This window comes from Oryx dammah, unplaced genomic scaffold (assembly GCF_014754425.2).
Source record: "Oryx dammah isolate SB20612 unplaced genomic scaffold, SCBI_Odam_1.1 HiC_scaffold_3, whole genome shotgun sequence".
NCBI classification, from domain to species: domain Eukaryota; kingdom Metazoa; phylum Chordata; class Mammalia; order Artiodactyla; family Bovidae; genus Oryx; species Oryx dammah.
This window is the reverse complement of record NW_024070187.1, coordinates 41471263-41492434: the sequence shown is the minus strand read 5'-3', so window position 1 is coordinate 41492434 and position 21172 is coordinate 41471263. Positions and strand designations below refer to the sequence as shown.

General features: G+C 41.7%; 1 protein-coding gene and 1 pseudogene across 2 annotated transcripts in view; one reads left to right on the top strand and one right to left on the bottom strand.

Annotated features, from left to right (window-relative positions):
- The window catches only part of ADGRA3 (adhesion G protein-coupled receptor A3), a 130456-nt gene that overhangs the window by 36854 nt on the left and 72430 nt on the right, over positions 1–21172 (top strand). For both annotated transcript variants that reach the window (XM_040237930.1, XM_040237931.1), the window contains exons 3-4: positions 10621–10692; positions 15418–15489. In XM_040237930.1, coding sequence (XP_040093864.1) covers positions 10621–10692; positions 15418–15489 — 144 coding nt within the window. The remainder of the gene's footprint in view (positions 1–10620; positions 10693–15417; positions 15490–21172) is intronic.
- Positions 12509–13186, bottom strand: LOC120861981 (annotated as a pseudogene).

Genomic DNA, 21172 nt, shown 5'->3' with positions numbered 1-21172 from the left:
TATACACATACACACCTATAAAATGATCTGTACACAGTGGTGCTTAATGCTCAGATTTTTTTTTTTCTGTTTTCATTCAAGGCTTCCTGTCTTGTTCCACATTGTCCTTTTGCTTCCGAGGATGCTAGCCGCACCTCGTGTCCAGGCCTTTCCTTGAGAGACCCGTCCACACACATTCCATGGTCACTGGTCCAGTAATGGGTATCTGACCCAGTTGAATCCAGTTGAGATTTGCTTGGGGCTTTGGGGAGAGGAGTTTCCTCCCTGTCATCAGAAAGATGCTTGGACTTCTGGTACAGAAGCCGCCATGCTGCGGGCTTGGGCCAGAGCTGATGCACAGAGGAGAGTGGGGTAGGCCCGTTGGGTGAGTGGAGGGGAGCTGGCACGACCTCCCTGAAGCAGGACTCCCTCTGGACTGTTAGAGTCGTAAGAGGTGGCATGATCCTGTTTAGTTTTCTGTTCCTTGTAATAAAAGCCATCGTGCCTGACAGATACTCTGTCACACACAGCACAGTATCAGGCCCTGCATGTAGGTGCCCAGTGATGCAGGATCAGCGAGGTTTGCCCTTTCCAAGGGAAGGGTAATGGGCACTCCAGGGTGCTGTGGTGTCTCTTATGTTCAGAAACACAAGTTACTTTTGGCAGCAGGATTGCTCTGGTGGTTCATGCACATCAGAAGTGTGGACAGCATTGTGGTACTGGGATTTTGACGTCAACATAGGAAATCTAGGGGTACACAGTTCAGCCTGTGGCAGTGATGTAGTGTTTTAATAGATTAACCCATGTATATTTTCCTTACCCGTTTCCTAATTGCTCTGCCTCCGGAGAATGGATAACAAAACAGAAAAAAGGACTCTTTGACCAGTGAGTGCCTGAAGTCCTAGTCCAAGTGTAGAAAAGAGGTTTCAATAGATGTGAAAAATTATTCCTTACCTTGATACATACTCTGTGGGCTATTTGGAGAGTTAGAGGGAGTGTAGATAGAGCTTACATTCTGGTGGGTCCCCAGGAAAGGGCTCTGTCTTTGCTTTCCTCCCTGTTCCTACCTGGGATGAGGGGAAGACAGGGAAAAAGACAGGGAAAAAGATCATGTGAAGTCAATATAAGGTTCTGGATCCAAAGGGGCATCTGAGGCCTCTTTCCTGGGGAAGCAAAATCCCAGATTTCCCAGGACCCAGCATGGCGTGGGAGCGGGAGAGCTGATCGTGTAGCCACTGAAGTGTGTGGGCTAGGACCGGCTATCGAAGGGTTTCCCCAGGGAGCAGCAGGATAGGCTTGGGGCTTGTTAGCAGAGAGAGGGCGCTCTCTCTGCAGAATCCTGCTGGTTGCCAGGAAGTACTTTAGAAGCGTCCTGGGCTGCTTCTGGGAACCCAACTTAAGACCGAGCTAGCCGGATAAATGACTTCTTGTTTGTATAAATGACATCATTTTCAAATCTTTCAAAAATTACCTGAAAACAGTATAGCAGACTTATTCCTTTAACACTTCCCAGAATGGGATGTGGTATAAAAAGCAAGTGGTAGGTCAAGGAATTATTCAGACTAGGGCCAAAACTGTAAAAGTCTGGCCTTAAAGTTCCTGTAGCCAAGCCATGCAGAATAAGAGATGGGCTTAGTAGTGCTGGGTAGGGTGCTTGGAGTAGAGTAGTAGGGGCTGGCTGGGTTAACTAGCTAGCATGTGTGCCCCAGAGATGGAGTAAAACCTGCAAGGCAAGCCGTCTTGGCAGTTCTTTTGGGTTGAAGAGTGGATTTCTTAAGAGGATTAATTTTCTCTTTTTTTTCCACAAAGTAAAACTGGTGTGGGTGGACACACTCCTTCTTACAAACTCCATCTAGAATGGAACCTTTTTCTTTAGGCTTACCAAATTGTTCTTCCAAATGTTTAGTTTTCATTTGGGAGCTTTCTTGTTTTCCATCATTTGTATTTGCTTTTGTCCCTCATAAGAAAGTAGCAGAGTGTGCGGTGTGTGTGCTTGTCTTTAAAAATTTTTATTTGAGTATAGTTGATTTTCATTGTTGCGTTACTTTCAGGTGTACAGCAAAGTGAATCAGTTATACATATACATGCTCTTTTACTTTTTTAGATTCTTTTGAGTTTTTCTTTAGGGTTTGGGGTTTTTATTTTTAGGACATAATACCTCTTTCTGACATCTTGGACACTAGTTTTCTAGTGATGATCTACTTTTTTTAAAGACTGACATTCTTTTAAAAGTGTGTGCCATGGATAACTGATGTAGATTTATTGTATCATGTCAATTAAAACCATTAAAAAGGTAAACGGTCTAATATCAAGGCTTGGTACAAGTATTGTCTCAATCATTATTGTCTTTCCTGAGTAGCTAATCTAAATTTGTTCAGGAGATATTTATTAATTGCCCACACTGTCAAAGGACCGGCTCTTTGTTGTCAAAGGTCCTGTCTTTAAAGAGTTTATGTTGTGATGGGGAGAAATTGAATAAACATAGCAAGCAAATTGATGGCATAAGTACAAGTTCCCCTGCTCCAGGTTCCATCCTGCATGGTATGGAGGACTGACTCTACCATTTTACATAAAGGACTTGAATGTCTGGATATTGGTGTTTGTGGGGGTCCTGGAACTAAAGGAATGACTGTACGATGGGTAAAGAAACATACAGCAGGGAGTGGCGTTTGCACACCTATGCACTATGTATGAGTTTCGTATGGTGATAGTGTGAAGGCTTAGAGCAAGTCATCGAGCCTTGAGGAAAGAATATTATAGGCAACCGGACCTATAGGTGCAAAAGCTGTGCTGTGAAATGTGTAGCTTGTGTTTGAGGAGCAGCAAGGAGACCAGAGTGAGGCCAAAGAGGTATTGGTGGGACAGATTCTAGAGGGTTATTGTAAGGACCTTGGCTTTTACTGTGAGCTACTGTGAGCAGTGGTCATGTATGGATGTGAGTTGGACTATCAAAAAAGCTGAGCGCCGAAGAATTGATGCTTTTGAACTGTGATGTTGGAGAAGACTCTTGAGAGTCCCTTGGACTGTAAGGAGATCCAACCAGTCCATTCTAAAGGAAATCAGTACTGAATGTTCATTGGAAGGACTGATGCTGAAGCTAAAGCTCCAATACTTTGGCCACCTGATGGGAAGAACTGACTCACTGGAAGAGACCCTGCTGCTGGGAAAGATTGACGCCAGGAGGAGAAGGGGATGACAGAGAATGAGATGGTTGGATGGCATCACTGGCTTGATGGACATGAGTCTGAGTAAGCCCCGAGGGTTGATGATGGACAGGGAGGCCTGGTGTGTTGCAGTCTGTGGGGTCGCAAAGAGTCAGACATGACTGAGCGACTGAACTGACTGACTGGCTGACTGTGAGCAGAGGGGCTTCCCAGGTGGCGCTAGTGGTAAACAACTCATCTGCCAGTGCAGGAGACAAAAGAGATGCATATTTGATTCCTGCGTCTGGACAGGCCCTTGGAGAAGGGCAATAGCAGCCCACCCCAGCATTCCTGCCTGGAGAATCCCTTGGGCGGAGGCCAAGGGATTGGGTCTCAAAGAGTCAGACACGACTGAAGTGACTTAACATGCACGTACTGAAGCAGATGCTCTGGCTGCTGGAATGAGGGGTGGGGATAAGCAGGAAGTAGGGAAGTGAAACAAAAGTCGCTCAGTTGTGTCCGACTTTTCGCGACCGCATGAACTATACAGTCCATGGAATTCTACAGGCCATAATACTGGAGTGGGTAGCCATTCCCTTCTCCAGGGTATCTTCCCAACCCAGAGATCGAAGCCAGGTCTCCTGCATTACAGGCAGATTCTTTACCAGCTGGGCCACAAGGGCAGCCCAAGAATACTGGGGTGGGTAGCCTATCCCTTCTCCAGCAGATCTTCCCCACCCAGGAATCAAAACGGGGTCTCCTGTGTTGCAGGCAGATTCTTCACCAACTGAGCTATCAGTTCAGTTCAGTCACTATCCAACTCTGCAACCCCACGAACCGCAGCACACCAGGCCTCCCTGTCCATCACCAACTCCCGGAGTTTACCCCAAACTCATGTCCATTGCGTCGGTGATGCCATCCAACCATCTCATCCTCTGTCGTCCCCTTCTCCACGTGCCCTCAATCTTTCCCAGCATCAGGGTCTTTCAAATGAGTCAGCTCTTTGCATCAGGTGGCCAAAGTATTGGACTTTCAGCTTCAACATCAGTCCTTCCAATGAACACCTAGGACTGATCTCCTTCAGAATGGACTGGTTGGATCTCCTTGCAGTCCAAGGGACTCTCAAGAGTCTTTTCCAACACCACAGTTCAAAAGCATCAATTCTTCGGCGCTCAGCTTTCTTCATAGTCCAACTCTCACATCTATACATGACTACTGGAAAAGCGATAGCCTTTACTAGACAGACAGACCTTTTTGTTTTTGAGCCTTCAGGGAAATGTTAACTCTAAGGTAATTTAAAGACCATCATCTCTGTTTAGAGACTAGTGCCCTCACCTGGACTGGTGGTTGTCCAACCTTGTGTGCGATAGAATCACTTGGGAGGACTTGATAAAGCACAAACTAGAGCTCCTGACACTGTGTTGGTTTCTGACGCGGCTGCGAGATGTCTCGATGTAGGTGTTGAGTCAGACAGCTGTGTATGCAGTAGGGAACTCAAGGGAATGGTGAGGGTGGGCTACAGATATATCTGTGAGCCTAGAGAGGGCTGGTGATGATTGCCTCAGAGAAAGTAGTTGTGGCACACAGGCTTTAGTGGCCCACGGGGTGTAGCATCTTCCCAACCTAGGGATCGAACTCATGTCCCCTGCATTAGTATGCAGATTCTTATCCACTCTCCCACGGGGGAGAGTTAAAGATATTCCTTTAGTTTTGTTTATGTAATTCTTGTGTGCCTTTTCATTTATATTTTAATCATGCCACATTCAGATTTAGCTGTATATCCTCAACTTAGACTTGCGTTCACCAGGGAAGTTGTGAGTTGGTAAAGGCAAGGAGGGAGGGCAATGTTAAATGAAAGAATTTGACTATAAATATCTTCTGGCAATGCCTGATTAATATGGCTGTTATTAAATATTATATAATATGTCAAGGATTTTTTATTATTGAAGAAAAAGTGCATCTTTAAATCATATTATTGTCCTCGGTTATTCATGAGAAGTATTTTGTAGAAACACATGCAGTACATCATTGACCACAAATTTATGTACTGCTTTAGCTAAATCACTTCCTATTGTAGATACTCTTTAAAATCTGATCAATGAAACATGTTTTAAAAAAATAGAACTGACATTGTATATTTCTTTTTGCAGAACTTTTTTGCTTATATAGGTCAAAAACATTGATTCAGTTTTTTCCTAAAATCATATCTTTGCAATAAAGAATTGGGGTCGGTTGTGGCAGGGGAGGGGGGCGGGGAGATGAGAACTAATAAATTGAGCCTGAGGACAAGTTGTAATTCATGGGACTGAAAATAGTGGAAACAAAATTTGTATTAAAATTTTCAACATACAGAAAATTGAAAGAATGATGTAGTAATCTCCCACATTACCAATTTACCTACTCAGTCATTAATAACACCACGTCATTATTGTTTTCCTTTATATTGGAGTGTGCCTGCATATACATGTTTGCTGAATTACTTGAAAGTCAATTGCAGACATCATGACCTTCTGCTTTTATTGAGAAATATTAGTGCTTATGAGTGAGATGCAGCAGTTTCTACACTGTCTGACTGTGAATTTCCTAATGATTTTGTGGCTAGCTCTAATTGACTAAAAAGGCTTTCATGGCGAAGGTCAGGTAGTGTAATCCTCTCAGCCATGGTTTACTTTTCCATCCATTTATCATCTGTCTCAGCCCGTTCTGGCTGCTGTAACAAGATGCCATGAGCTGGGTGGCTTATGAACAGCAGACATGTATATCTCTCAGTTCTGGAGGCTGAGAAGTCCAAGATCAAGGCTCTGGCAGGTTTGGTGTCTGGTGAGGGCCCACTTCCTACTTGGCCGTCTTTTTGCTGCAGTCTTTCTCATGTAGTGGAAGGGGAAGCGGGAGCTCTCTGGGTCTCTTTTACAAAGGCATTAACCTCATTCATGAAGTCTCTACTCTTATAACCTATTCACCTCCCAAAGGCCCCATCTTTGTGGAACGTAAAATCTGAGTTCTGATTAATAAAATACTTATTTAGTAATGGTAACCAGAATAGACTCTATACTATGTTAAAAGAATGTTTCCTATGTTTATAGAATTGCAAGGTACTTGGGGGTTCAGTTTTATTTAGAAGAACTTGGCTCTGATTTGTAGCGGGGGTGGAGTGGGATTGCAGTTTTGCTACTAGCTTACAGAAGGCTTAATGCATAAGGTTGGGAGTGAGATATGGAGAAGGCAGAACAGGGTTTGTTGGTGGATGTTTATGTGCACAGGATTCACTGATTGTGCCTCCAGAGAAGAGTTCTTGAGAATTTCTGGTCAACCTCTATCGCCGAGTATGAAACAGCATTGAGAGGACAGGAGGCCAGTGTGGATGGCACGTGGAGAGTGCTGGGTTTTCAACAGGGACTGACCTGTGCTGTGAGGAGCAGAGAGCCAGTTTCATCAGACTGCTTTTGTGAAATTGCCAGGAAACCTGCCTATAAACCAGTCTTAGTGGTGCAGCTTTGTCTATATTGATAGTTAGAATGAGCCATTAAGGAAAGAGCATGTTATGAAGCAGGCCATACAACAGTTAGTTTTCATCAGCTGATGTCAGTAAAGTTGCACGTGCCTCCCTCACTGGATGACAGGAAGCACGTGGATCTGAGTCCACTGCAGTGAGACTTCCTCAGTGTCCTTTTCTTAAGCACCAGTAGACCAAACAGGTCAGATGCTTGAGGAGTGAACTGAGTGTTTTTCTGTTGAGTAGTTTAGGCTGCTTCTCACAGGCTAGACTGCCCACGATAGGGCAGTAGTAACAAGTGATCCCAGAGACATGTCACCTCAGTGTTGTGATAACAGGCAGCACCAGTGGTCCAGGACCTGCTTTCAGGAAAGCCTTTTATTTCTCAAATAAGTGAGGTACTAAAGGACCTGAGAGGTACATGCTACCCTGGGTTTGTATTGCCCTTTGCTCTGCATTTTTGCATTGTTTCACCAACTCAGTGTGTGTGTATAGGGGGGGATAGAGGCTGTAAGTCACTTTAGTCTTGTCCAACTCTTTGAGAGCCTATGGACTGTAGCCCATCAAGTTCCTGGGTCCATGGGATTCTCCAGGCAAGAATACTGGGGTGGATTGCTATGCCCTTCCCCAGGGACCTTCCTGACTCAGGGATCAATCCTGTATCTCTTACGTTTGCTGCATTGGCAGGCAGGTTCTTTACCACTAGCGCTACCTCGGAAGTCCAGTTATGAGAATCAGTTCAGTTCAGTCGCTCAGTCGTGTCCGACTCCTTGCAACCCCATGAATTGCAGCACGCCAGGCCTCCCTGTCCATCAGCATCTCCCGGACTTCACTCAGACTCAGGTTCATTGAGTGCGTGATGCCATCCAGCCATCTCATCCTCTGTCGTCCCCTTCTCCTCCTGCCCCCAATCCTTCCCAGCATCAGATGCTTTTCCAGTGAGTCAGCTTTTCACATGAGGTGGCCAAAGTACTGGAGTTTCAGCTTTAGTATCATTCCTTCCAAAGACATTCCAGGGCTGATCTCCTTCAGAACAGACTGGTTGGATCTCCTTGCAGTCCGAGGGACTCTCAAGAGGCTTCTCCAACACCATAGTTCAAAAGCATCAATTCTTCGGCGCTCAGCCTTCTTCACAGTCCAACTCACATCCATACATGACCACAGGAAAAACCATAGCCTTGACCAGACGAACTTTAGTCGGCAAAGTAATGTCTTTGCTTTTGAATATGCTATCTAGGTTGGTCATAACTTTTCTTCCAAGGAGTAAGAGTCTTTTAATTTCATGGCTGCAGTCACCATCTGCAGTGATTTTGGAGTCCAAAAAAATAAAGTCTGACACTGTTTCTACTGTTTCCCCATCTATTTCCCATGAAGTGATGGGACCATGCCATGATCTTTGTTTTCTGAATGTTGAGCTTTAAGCCAACTTTTTCACTCTCCTCTTTTACTTTCATCAAGAGGCTTTTTAGTTCCTCTTCACTTTCTGCCATAAGGGTGGTGTCATCTGCATATCTGAGGTTATTGATATTTCTCCCAACAATCTTGATTCCAGCTTGTGTTTCTTCCAGTCCAGCGTTTCTCATGATGTACTCTGCATATAAGTTAAATACGCAGGGCGACAATATACAGCCTTGACGTACTCCTTTTCCTATTTGGAACCAGTCTGTTGTTCCATGTCCAGTTCTAACTGTTGCTTCCTGACCTGCATACAGATTTCTCAAGAGGCAGGTTAGGAGGGTTAATTAGAAGGGTTGATGTCAGAAGGTCACACATACGTGGAAGGGGCAATGTTGCCTTTGTTTGGGAAAGACTCCCAGGTGAAGAGAAGTTGGGAAGGGTTTCTGTTCGCAGTCTGACCTGAGGTGCTCTGAGAGATGACCAGAGGCCACTCAGGCCTCCAGTGGGCAATGTTATGAGTGAGTCCTGATGAATGGGCCCACTTTGGGTGTCTAGTAGAGTTGAACTGTGGGCCAGCCATTGGCTGGCCTGTGGGAAGCGGGCCACTGTTCTCCTTCTCAGTGCTCCTGTGGCTGAAAATTGCTTTCTACAGATGTTAGCTGGATGCTTGTGTGGGGTGACTGGAGAGTTTCAGCTGAGCCCAAGCAGAACCTTTGAAAGTAAAAGTTGCTCAGGTGTGTCTGACTCTTTGCAACCCCATGGACTATAGAGTACATGGAATTCTCCAGGCCAGAATACTGGAGTGGGTAGCTTTTCCCTTCTCCAGATCTTCCCAAGCCAGGGATTGAACCCAGGTTTTCTGCATTGCAGGTGGATTCTTTACCTGCTGAGCCCAAGCAGAACCTTTAGTTTTGGGCCAAATCTGCCCTGGAGGAAGGATCTGGCTGTGATGCTCATTGCTGCCCCCAGTGGTGGCGTGCTGGCATGGAAGGGCCAAGCACCGGAGGAGAACAGGGATACAGTAGCTCCCCGTGCCATCTGAGGTTTTGGTTTTCACAGTTTTATTTACTCATGGTCAACTACAGGTGGAAAATATTAAATGGAAACTTCCAGAAATAAACAATTCCTGTGTTTTAGATTACACACCATTCTGAATAGTGTGATGAAATGTCACACTACCCCACCCAGGGTGTGAATCAACCCTTTGTCCTGCACAGCCTGCTCCTCAGTCCCTTAGTAGCCATTCCAGTTATCGGATCCACTGTCCAGGTATCTCAGTTTGTTTTCAGGTCACCCTCATTTTACTCAGTAACAGCCCCAAAGCACGAGAGTACTGATGCTGACTGTTTGGTTGTGCTGAAGAGAAGCTTACAGCTTAATTTCCTTTAAGTTAAATGGTGAAAGTTCTTGACTTAATGAGAGAAAAAAACTGTATGCTGAGGTTGCTAAGATCCATGGTAGGAATGAATCTTTCTGAAATTGTGACCAAAAAAAATTGCACTAGTTTTGCTGTCATCTCACATTGCAAAAGTTATGGCCACAGTGTGTGGTAAGTGCTGAGGGAAAAGCATTGTGCGCATGTGAAGTCACTTGGTTGTGTCTGACTCTGTACAGCCCTAGGGACTGTAGCCTGCCAGGTTCCTCTGTCTGTGGGATTTCCCAGGCAGGAATACTGGAGTGGGTTGTCGTGCCCTCCTCCTGGGGATCTTCCTGACCCAGGGATCCAACCCTTGTCTCTTATATCTCCTGTATTGGCCGGCGGGTTCTATACCACTGGGAAAAATGGAAAAGGCATTGCATTTGTACAGTAAGATATTTTGAGAGAGAAAGACCGATTTTATAAACTTTTATCATTTTGGTATAAGTCTGTTTAATTCTTGTTGATCTCTTACTGTGCCTAATTTACAAATTTTGTCATAGATACGTATATATAGAAAAAAGACATAGTATATGAAGAATTTGGCACTATTTTCAGTTTCAGGCGTCCACTGGGAATCTTGGAACGTATTCCACATGATAAAGGGGGGACTGCTGTCACTGGTGATTGCTATCAGATGCCATTGCATAGAGGACTGGTGGATCTTGGTTTTGAGCTATATACTGTGAAATAACACATGGTTTTATAGAAAGCCTAGCCTTAGTAGTCCTGGGAGGAAAAAATACTAACAACCAAATGACATGAATTTTAGAGAGTATAGTTTTGAAAACAATTAAAAAAATTTTAATTTAATTATGCTTGTCACCAGTACAGTTTGATTTATTTTGATAATTAAAGTGTAACATACTAAGGAAGAGACTGTAAAAATAATGTATGATTGTCATTTAGTCATAACTTTGAATTGGAGTAATACTAAGATGCATATCTTTTTGACATATACCTTTATTCTATATTGCCCGACACAAATGGCTTCAGAACCAGATTTCTTGATTTTGAATTCTTGCTCTGCCACTTACTACTGGGCTGATTTTAGCTTAGCATGTTTGGCCTCAGTTTCCTCCCATTCCTATTACTAACATTGCTGTTTACTGTATAGCAGGTAAGTGCAGTATGCCTAAATAGTTCTTACAGTGTTGAGATGTAAGTAACTTTTATTTTGTCTTTAACAGGGACCTCCGAAACAATCTTATTAGTAGTATAGACCCAGGTGCCTTTTGGGGACTGTCATCGCTAAAAAGATTGTAAGTGTTTGAACTGCTGGCTTATGAATTTGAACCATTCCTTTTTAAGTAACTGTTAACGTACTTCAAAATTTAGCACGATAAAAAAGTGGCTTTGTAATAATTTTTAGAAGTTCATCTAGCCGGGTCTAAGACAGAAAAGCAGACTGTTTAATGTAAGTAGCTCAGAAGGCAGTTTATTTATACAGCAGTTTGATTTGTTGGTGGTAGATGGTTACATCCCTCTTTTGGTAATAAAATCATGATGGTTGGCTTTGCCAGTGGGCATAATCTGTAGATGAGTTTCAACTTACGAATGCATTTAAACAATCTATTGTAAATGCCCTAAAAATTGAGGCCTCTTTCTATTAATGATTTCAAAATCTTGCCAATTTCCTATATATTTTATCCATATGTTATTTTAAAATCTAAAGACCAGTTTTTATTACTTCCGAGACTAAGCACTCTTGCTTTCCTTATCGTGTTCTTGTCACAACTACTTTGTGAGAGTGCTCATATTTTAGAGGTCACCTGGTGCTTAAGCCAGGTGGACTGTGCCACTACCCTTCATTCCTTCTGAATGCATTTATTGAGTGCTGACTGCTTACTATGCTTGGACTTTCCTGGAAGAACTCACAGACTCGTAGGGGCAAATCGATAGTGAAAATGCATCCTAAATAAGAATAATGTTGCTAATCTGCCGGGGAAAGGAGGGACCACCTGAGATGGGAATGACCTGCCGTGAGAGCAGCCAGCCTTTAGACTTGACCTTGCTCCTGAGGGGTGAATATGTGTTGAAGAATAACAGAAAGAGCACTGTAAGCAGAGTGGACGCAGGTGTGAAAAGAACATGCTCTTTGACCAAAGCGTTAAGTAGAAAGGGGAAAAGAACATTGGAATGTAAGGTTAGTCAGAAAGAGACCAGGCTTTTGATGACCTCCTGCCATGTTGAAGAATTTCAAATCTATTATTTAGACAGTGGGGGGCTGGCAAAACTTTTTCAGTATGGAGTTGATGTGATCAGATTAGTGACCTCAGGGCTGCAGTGGATCAAGCTGGGTTTAGACTTCAGTGAAAGTATTATCAACATATAAAAATGTAATTGAAGTGGAAAGACAGATTAGCATCAATTCAGTTAAACAAAAATTTATCAAGTCTGTCCTCTGTGCACAGTAGTCAGCCAGTCTCCGGAGATACAAAGGTAACTAACTCAGGAACCCCTTGGAAGGTTTGCAGTCTAGTGGAATTATGTATACCAACCAAGATCTTGGATATGGGTTTGGAATATACTTCCAGAGAGATGGAGCCCTAGCTGGTGTTCAGCTGTTAAGGGTCTTTGAAGCTGTTGGGACTTGCCAGACTGACACAAGCAAGGGCATGAAACATAGCCATCAACAGGTTACGTGCATCTCCAGAAACAGTCCTCAGGGAGTGGAGGGGCAGCAGCTAACTGAGCTTGATTTATAACAATGAGTCATTTTCTCTGTGCTTCTTACTTGTTTGGATGGAATGTGAGTCTTCACGTAGGGAGAAGGAGAAGGAATGTAGCTGCTAGAGGGGCTGAGGCTAAAGCATTTTGTTTCAACTGTCTCTCCTGGTGGTTCTGATGCTAAAGCTGGAGAATTACTAGAACTGGTTGTTCCAAGAGGAGGGAGGAGGGTGATGGTATATGGCCAGACAAGTCCACTTATTCTCTCCTTCTCTGATCACATGACCGTCCGTATTCTGTTTTCTGATAATAGGGAACTTAATATGATAATATTTGCATGTTGAAGTAGAGATTGAAGGAAACTTAACTCTTTTTTTGATGGTTTAGTATGGTTTATTAAGCTGTGCCTTAGTACAGATGCTGGTGCTTGCCCATGGTACTCTAAATGTACAAGGCCCTGATGTTCTGACAGTTTTTCTGAGCAATGACACCAGGAGGTTGACAGCTAAGTGGATGTTGTACACAGGCTCATCACCTGTCATCTTCACGTGGCCAACAGCCGCTGCCAGACCCAGCACCTTCTTCATCTGGAACTTGATCGTGGACTTCACTTCGTCAGCTTTGGCCACCATGTTCTCATTGTGGGTCAGCAAGGAAGGGAACTTGCCAGCCTTATTCAGGCCTGGGCCCAGGAATCGGGAGATCTGCTTGATCAGAGACTCTGAAGCCAAAAAAGCACCATATTTCTTGGCCAGCTTCTTGACCAGTTTCTTATTCTTGTTGAGTTTTTTCAGCGCCTCGACGTCCATGTGGGGGCTATCCACCGCCTTGGCCTCATCACAGTGCTGCTGGTCCCCCAAGACACACACGGAGAACTTGGGGCGGGGAGTGGACTTAAGCCTGACGGTGCCCGAGAAACGTTTGTCCTTCTGAGGGTCATAGTTCTTCAGGCTGATCTGAAGCTCCACTGTCTTCAAAACTTTCTGCGCTTGCGCTGGTTCCCGTGCAAGACTTCCCGCACCACCTCGTAGAGGGTGTCGCGGAAGACTTTGCTGCTCATAGTTCCCTACGCCGCGATAACTGGAAAAGAGCAGAAACTCAACTTCTTAATAAAAAGCAGCTTCATCAGGCTCTTTCAAGCATACTGCAAAATATCCTATGTTCTCCATCAGTTCATTATCCTTCAGTAAATAATTTTTCACATATTGCTATCCAAAATAAATTAAAATTTTTCTTGTTCGGTAGCACTTAATTTAATTACCATGATTGTCCCAGATGTTGCCTTACCATTTTTTCATTGCATTACACATTAAGTAGTCTCTAGTGCTCATGTCTAGGAAGGTAATTGTCATTTATAATCTTCCCACTAGTAAATTCGTTCTTAATTCCAAACAGCTAACTTGGTGTACAGTTTGCAAGCTGAGAGAGTTCTGTATGAAAACTCAGTGAGATAGAAAGGTATTCTGCTAGTCACTTCTTGACTACAGGCACTTTTTCTTATGAGGCCTTAAATCATTCAGTTGTGCATCTCACTTAGCAACTACATATAAAGTGTTTTTGTAAGTGTCCTGTGCCTTTGCCTTTATTTTATAGATAATTTGGATCAGGAAGATTAAGTTAGTGGCTTTCTGAAGAATAATTCCAGAAGTAGGTAAAACCTAGACCCATTCAGTTTCCCTTTTGCTTTATCAACAAAATTCAAGCTGATTCTCAATTCAAATGAAAACTCATTATCAGTACCTAAACTCCATTTTAAATAGGTATGGCTATAATGAAATTGTTTCCCAAAGAATCAATGGTAATTATACCATTTAAAACTCAGAACTGAGACAAGATAATGAATAGAACTCAGAAGTGCTTGTTTAAGCAACACTTCACAAGATGATGCCTCATTTTCTTAAATAATAAAGCCCAGAAATAGAAGGAAAATCAGCCGGAATAAAGAAAAGTCCCACACGATTAAATACTTAGCTTAAATATTCTGAGGAGCTAGAGCATAATGAATGTAGACAAAAACTTGTATTGCTTAACATTTTTTTAAAGTCAAAAGTTGCCATAAGAAAGGGAAAACAGAGCTATGAAATTTTTGAATACTAGGGATTACCTAAACTAGCTTTTAAAATATCTAAAGGAAAAAATTAATGAGTAGGTACTGAATTCGAATATGAAGTCTTTGTAATTTCCATCAGACTAATACCTTTTTTCCCCCCAATTACCAAGTGTATAATTTAGAATCTGACAGTTTTAGTTTAGAAATGGTTGGTATAAGTCTCTAAAGAGTAACTCAGTGAAATTCAAAGAATATGTCCTTCTCTATTGTAGAGAATAATACAGACAGTGAAGAAAATATGATAAAAATATTTCTTTAAAGTTTGGCTTAGAAAGCTTGTTTTACTTCTTTTATTGAAATTAAAAATAACCAATAATCCCAAATCTTAACAACTGAGAAAAACAAAGATTCATTGTTTTAGGGCTTTCATACTAAATCCACTGATGGGAAATGATGAAAGCTATGCTCTCGTATTTGAAGAAATAGTCAATTACCTCCTAATTAAAATAAATCTAATTGAAGTATAAAATTGTGTTCACTGTGCTTGGTATGAAGAAAAATAGTGTAGAAAGAACAAAATACTAAACTTACTACAGATAAAAGGGAAAAAGTTAGGTACATTGAGGAGGAGAAGAAAAAATGGTTTCAAGTCACATTTCATAGGAACTATAAGAAGTTTAGGAGTGACTGAAAAAATATGGATATTGTTATAAAGTAATTTGGCTTGGAGCCTAAATGACAGATCTGTAAAGTAAAAGCTAACTCAGTTGTTTTTTCATTACAGTCAGAACTTCTGAGTATTTAAGGCATGAAGTTAGTATTAAGTTTCACTTGTTCTTGAGGAAATAAAAGTTTTGGCATTGTGATAATGTACCGTTTTAGCCGTTGTCTCTTGGATGTTGCCTTAGATCAGCTCTGATCCCTAATTTACCCGGCGTGATTAGCCGTGTATATCATCATAGGCAGTAAGATAGATTGAGTCTCATTTTTACTACTTTAGTTTTATCTTGAGTCATTTTACAGGAGTAAATGCTTTAAATATCAAGGGCACTGTAATTAAAAAGCGTTTAGTTTGTACATGCCAGAAGTAAGAGAACGCAAGGATTATTTCTTCTCTCAGTGCTATACTTGAGATAGGTGAATATTTCAGAGATGCTTAAAAGAAAAGTCTTGTGTGATACCTGGGTGCTATTCTTGAATATCAAATATATGAAACCTTCATTAACCAGGAGAACTAATTGAAGATACTTTTTCCCTTTCTCCTTAGGGATCTGACAAACAACCGAATAGGGTGTCTAAATGCAGATATATTTCGAGGACTCACCAATCTGGTTAGGCTGTAAGTACCCCTGTCTTTCGTATTATAATACAAGGAAGCATTTGAACCAGTACCCACATTTTTATGACCACTTATATGTTTAACATTAAAATAGCAACTGTAGAGGTTATAGAACTGGTAGGGGGATAGTTCAGTTCTCAGTCATGTCCAACTCTTTGCGACCCCGTGGACTGTAGCATGCCAGGCCTCCCTGTCCATTACCAGCTCCCAAAGCTTGCTCAAACTCATGTCATCAAGTCGGTGATACCATCCTACCAGCTCATCCTCTGTCATCGTGTTCTCCTGCCTTCAACCTTTCCCTGGGAAAGGTTGAAAGTAGGGGATAAAGAACTGGAAATTTAATCATGGAGATATAATGTCATTAGAATATAATACTGCATTACATCCACTGATCCACACGTACATGCACACATGCGATGTAGTATATACCCTAGAGAATGGGTCCATATTGAGACACATGATCAAAAGCTTTGATGGTTTGGGAAAATTTCTTGGAAGAGGTGAATCTTGAGCTAATGGTCCAGATCCTTAGAAGAGAAAAGAAGTCAAGCAAATGATACAGGGAGGTAGCAATCAGAGCGAGGCCAGTTTGTCAAGGTGAAGGCTAATAGTCGTATGCATAGATTGACCGTTGAAGTCACTCCTCTGACCTTGTGGTTATAGGTGACCTCTCGAGCTTTTCTGTTTTTCATCTGTACAGTAGGATTCATAGTACCTTGAAGTTATTATAAGGATGGATTAGCATTTTAATTATCTATACCTGTTATAATTTATATCTAATATAAATGGAGAACTTTGTATATACCATCAAATATATTTTAGTTTTATTGTTAAAGTAAAGAATCTGAGAGTAACTAGCAGTAAGGACAGTTACCTGTAATAGAGCTTTATACAAGAGTGTATGAAAGGCAGACTGAAGCTCAGAACTGATTCAGTCCTAGGAGGCCGCTGGAAGACATTGATGTGGGGAAATGGCATAAATCATGATTTAGAGAAGAGCAATCTAGAAATAGGGTGCAGCCTGCAAGGCAGGATTTTGAGGTAGGAGTTCTAGTTCTAAGATTGCCTATGCTTGGCTCTTTCTCTTTGTAGCTTTTTAGGATGTTTCATCTGTTTTGTTCAAGTTAACTTTGAAAAAGCCGTATGGGCTTAAGTACTGAGATTATTTCATCTCTACAGTAAGCAACGGGTCTCACTTGTCAGAAGAGAACAAAGCACTCCTGCTTCTCAGTCAGCAAATTTGTGTTTTTCAGTGTGTCCTTTAGCTCTGGGGGAAAGATAGGTGGCCCAAGTATATGTTTTTAAATAAAAGATTGATTTGGTATACAGCTTTACTCATTGCTAGAAATCAGTTAAATCTATTATGGTTTTCTTTTTTTGTAACTGGATTACAAACAGTTTTGTTTCAGTGCCTTTATTATTTCGAGAGTTTTTAATTTTTGGTTTTGAGGAAAGTGTAAGAATTGGCAACCTGAGGCATTTATGGAGAAAAATTGGTTATGTTTTTGAGTAGTTATGAATCAAATAGTGAAAGAGGGAGTCTGAAGTTTACCATTTTCTTGACTTTAGTTCCAGATGGATTTATAGCTTTGGTCTAGGGATTTTTGACCCAACAGGAAAAGTTCTTTAGGCAAAAGTGTTGTTTTGGACAGTGCTTACATTAAGGCAGGTTACTATACACTTACTTTTTTGTTTTTGCCTCCTGCCTTAAAATCTAATATTTGTTTCAAATTTTAAAGCTTGGATTGTCTCTTACATTTTTATCAATTCTCTGATACCTGTTGTGAGAATTTACAGGAGATAGAACATAATGGACATATATCCCCGGGTGAATCATTAAAACATAGAAATAACACTACCAAGTTTCCTACTTTGTGATTGATTGAGATAATTTCGTAGTCTGTGTAATAGTAGATGATAGCCCTCTTAAATGCAACAGTATGGCACATATGAATTATACCTGACATATCCTTTAAATACTGTTCTAAGAAAAATTAAGGCTTCCCACATGGCTCTTTGGGTAAAGAATCCGCCTGCAGTGCAGGAGACCCAGGAGACATGGGTTCAATCCCTGAGTCAGGAAGATCCCCTGAAGAAGAAAATGGCAACCCACTCCAGTATTCTTGCCTGGAAAAGTCCATGGACAGAGGAGCCTGGCGGGCTACAGTCCATGGGTTGCAAAGAGTCAGATACGACTGAGTGACTGAACTGGACTGAAGAAAAATTATCAGTACTAAACACATAAACATAAACACATAGGAAAAATTATCAGTTGTGGTAGCTTCTTAACGTTCAGGAATGCATTGCAGTGGAGTTGCTTGTGATCATTTGGGTTGACATAGTCCTCGAGCATTGGATCAGGAACCTTTGGATGGGTGTTATGTGTGGGCTGCACAGCTTTCTGGGCTCTCTAAGCCAGGTTGTATGTTGCTTGTAAAGGCTGTAGCACTTGGTATTTCAGATGTGGAGAATAGCATTTTCATTCTAGCAGGTGGAGAAGAGAGTCTGATTAGTTAAGGGACATGTAGTACATTTTTAGGTTAAGAGTCAGAGAAGCTCTCTATTACTAATATTTCCCACCCAATAGAGTAAATGTGTGAAAGAAATCAGTTTAGAGTAGATTACTGTTCTAGCTCTTTCCTCTGTTACCTCTTCAGCTTAACTCCTTGGGTTACCCTGGAACTTTGGACCCTTAGACTCACTTGGCCTCTTAGCCAGGGAGCCTGGAAACCTTGGCAGAAGGCCTGTAGCATTCCCACCCAGACTTCTCATTGGCGATTTAGTGTAGAAATTGAAAAATGACATACGTCAGAGTGTTCAGTGGACTTGGGTGTGGTAGGTAAATTGATTGAATCTGTGTATTGATCTCTGCCTTTATTGATGGAGAAGTTCTGGGAAGTGAAGCCATCCTCCCAGAGGTTCCCACTCTAACCCTAGGAGTAACTGGCAGAAAAAAGATGAAACTAATAATGGACTCCAGTGAAGTCTCTGTCCTTCACTTATGAAGTTAGCTTACAGAGTAATAAAAACTTTTCTTTTAATTTTCTTTATGGATTTTGATCAATTTAAAACCTGTGTTTTTCCCCTAAGAATTATACCTTTAATATCTTTCTGTCAATTGAGTGATATTTATAAGAACTTCCTTTCTACAATTTAAAAATTATTGATGTTGTTAAGTAATAAAACCATATAGAAAGATATGCAGGAAGAGTTGAATTTCCCCTTCGTCTCTTCAAACACACCCTTCTGAGATAGCATATACTGTCCAGTGTATATATTCTCAGATTTTTCTATTGCCCCTGCAAATGTATAGGCATCCACACAGGGCTTTAAAAATGTGCTCTACTCTGGACTTCCCTGGTGATCCAGTGGTTAAGACTTCACTTCCAGTTCAGGGGGAAAGCGTTTGATCCCTGGTTGGGAAGCTAAGATCCCACATGCCTTGTGACCAAAACCCCAAACATAAAATAGAAGCAGTATTGTAACAAATTCAGTAAAGACTTTAAAAATGATCTACATTAAAAAAAAAAAAAATCTTTAAAAGTGTGTTCTCCTTGACAACTTACTTAAAAAATTTTTTACCAAGGTACCGTTACCTTTTTAGGAGAATACTATTATCTTTTCAGGAGGATGTTTTTGTTCATGCTTCTGACTAGCTAACAGAATATTCAACAAGTATAGAACAGTATGCTGTGCTTAGTCGCTCAGTTGTGTCCAACTCTTTGCGACCCCATGGACTGTGGCCCTCCAGGCTCCTCTGTCCATGGGGATTCTCTAAGCAAGAATACTGGAGTGGATTCCCATGCCCTCCTCTGGGGGATCTTCCCAACTCAGAGACTGAACCCAGGTCTCCCACACTGCAGGTGTATGCTTTACTGGCTGAGCTGTGAGGTAAAAGAACAGTATGATTTAGTCAGTTATTCCTGAGTTAAAGGAGGTACCATTTGATTCATTACCTCTTCCTTTAAGAAGTCTGCCCTGGTAAACATGCCTGTACATACACAGATGCTGTATCGTACCCATTTAACTTACAGGAATGCAAATATCTATTTAACAAAAAGTAAGTAAATATTAAGTGAGAGAGTAAGAAACAGCATGAGTGGGAGTGGATGGATAATTCACCTGTCACTCCATTCAGCGAGCTGTATTTGGACACGAGAGAGTGACTTTGCTGTGAACACTGTCATTCTAAGTCCCATGATGCTTTTTTTAGTATAAGCATCTCAGAGTTGGAATGTGCTTTTAATGTATTAAGGGCTTCCCTGGTGGCTCAGAGGGTAAAGCGTCTGCCTGCAATATAGGAGACCCAGGTTCGATCCCTGGGTTGGGAATATCCCTTGGAGAAGGAAATGGCAACCCACTCCAATACTCTTGCCTGGAAAATCCCATGGACAGAGGAGCCTGGTGGGCTGCAGTCCACGGGGTTGCAGAGTCGGACACGACTGAGCGACATCACGCTCACTTTAATGTATTAAGGTATGTGTGAATTTTTATGGTCATCAGCCAGTTACTTCACTTGGTGTCTAGCCAATCAAATAGCAGTTTGTTCCAACACTGGAGGAAAAATTGCTTTGTGTTGGGAATTACTGGGAAGATCGCATGTCTTTCTCCAATGTGATTCTTTCCTCAGTGATTTCCAAGGAGAAACAAATTAATAGTACCTAATAATTACCATAAAGTTACCTAGCAATTAGAATCTAATGGTTCCTGTAAGATACAGTCATTTTGTTTATACTTAAATCCTATACTTGTAGTATATATTTTTATTTCCAACTACTACACTCTTTCAAACATCTAAAAATTACAAATAATTGTACAAGGAATCTCCATGTACCCATCAGTCAGTTTCAACACTTAGCAACTCATAACCTATCTTGTTTTAGTTCCACGTCACATCTCTTATCTTCCCACCTACATTATTTACAGTAAACCCCCATAATCTTATAATTTCACATAGGATACCTTGATAAAAGTACAGTTGTTCATTTTAATTACATCCAGGTTACTTTCTTAAAATGTTACAAGTTGCATCCCGTCAGCCGTAATACCCTTTTCAAAATCCACATTTGGTGTTCAGTCTGATAGGCCAAAAAAGAAAAAGGCATTGCTTTCATGATTCTTTTAATGTGAAAGTATTCTTTTTATTTTTTAAGTTCCCTGGCAATTCTTTTATGAAGATCAAAATTGTTTTACCCAGCCTCTTTTCTATTAAAAAAAAATCCTAAGATATATGTAAAATGAATTCAATAATGTTTTTACTGAAGTCCATTTTAGGTTACTTTTGAGGGATTGGTGTTTGTGCAATGTTACGTCTTCCCATTCAGAAATACGTCATTGCAGGTGTCGTGGAAACAGCTGACCTCTGCCTCCTTCAAGTCTCTTCCCTCTCCCCACTGGGGAACCCTTCTACCCAGCTGTCACCTTTTTCCATGCTTAAAGGATTTAACTCAGCCTCTGGAGGCGAGGCAGGCCTCCCTGCGGGTCTCAGGACTTCTTCCGTGAGAATTCTGGGTCCAGACTGTAGCATTCTTGATGCAGCAACAGGCACTGAACAGATCATGTGGCGGTTGGGTCATGCTGCCATTTTCCTGGAGCCCTTGGTAGCAGCTCCTGAAGCTGGGGTCTGTATTCTGAAAGCCAGCCACTGCAATTGAGCACCTTCTGTATACTCTGGCTTCTTTCT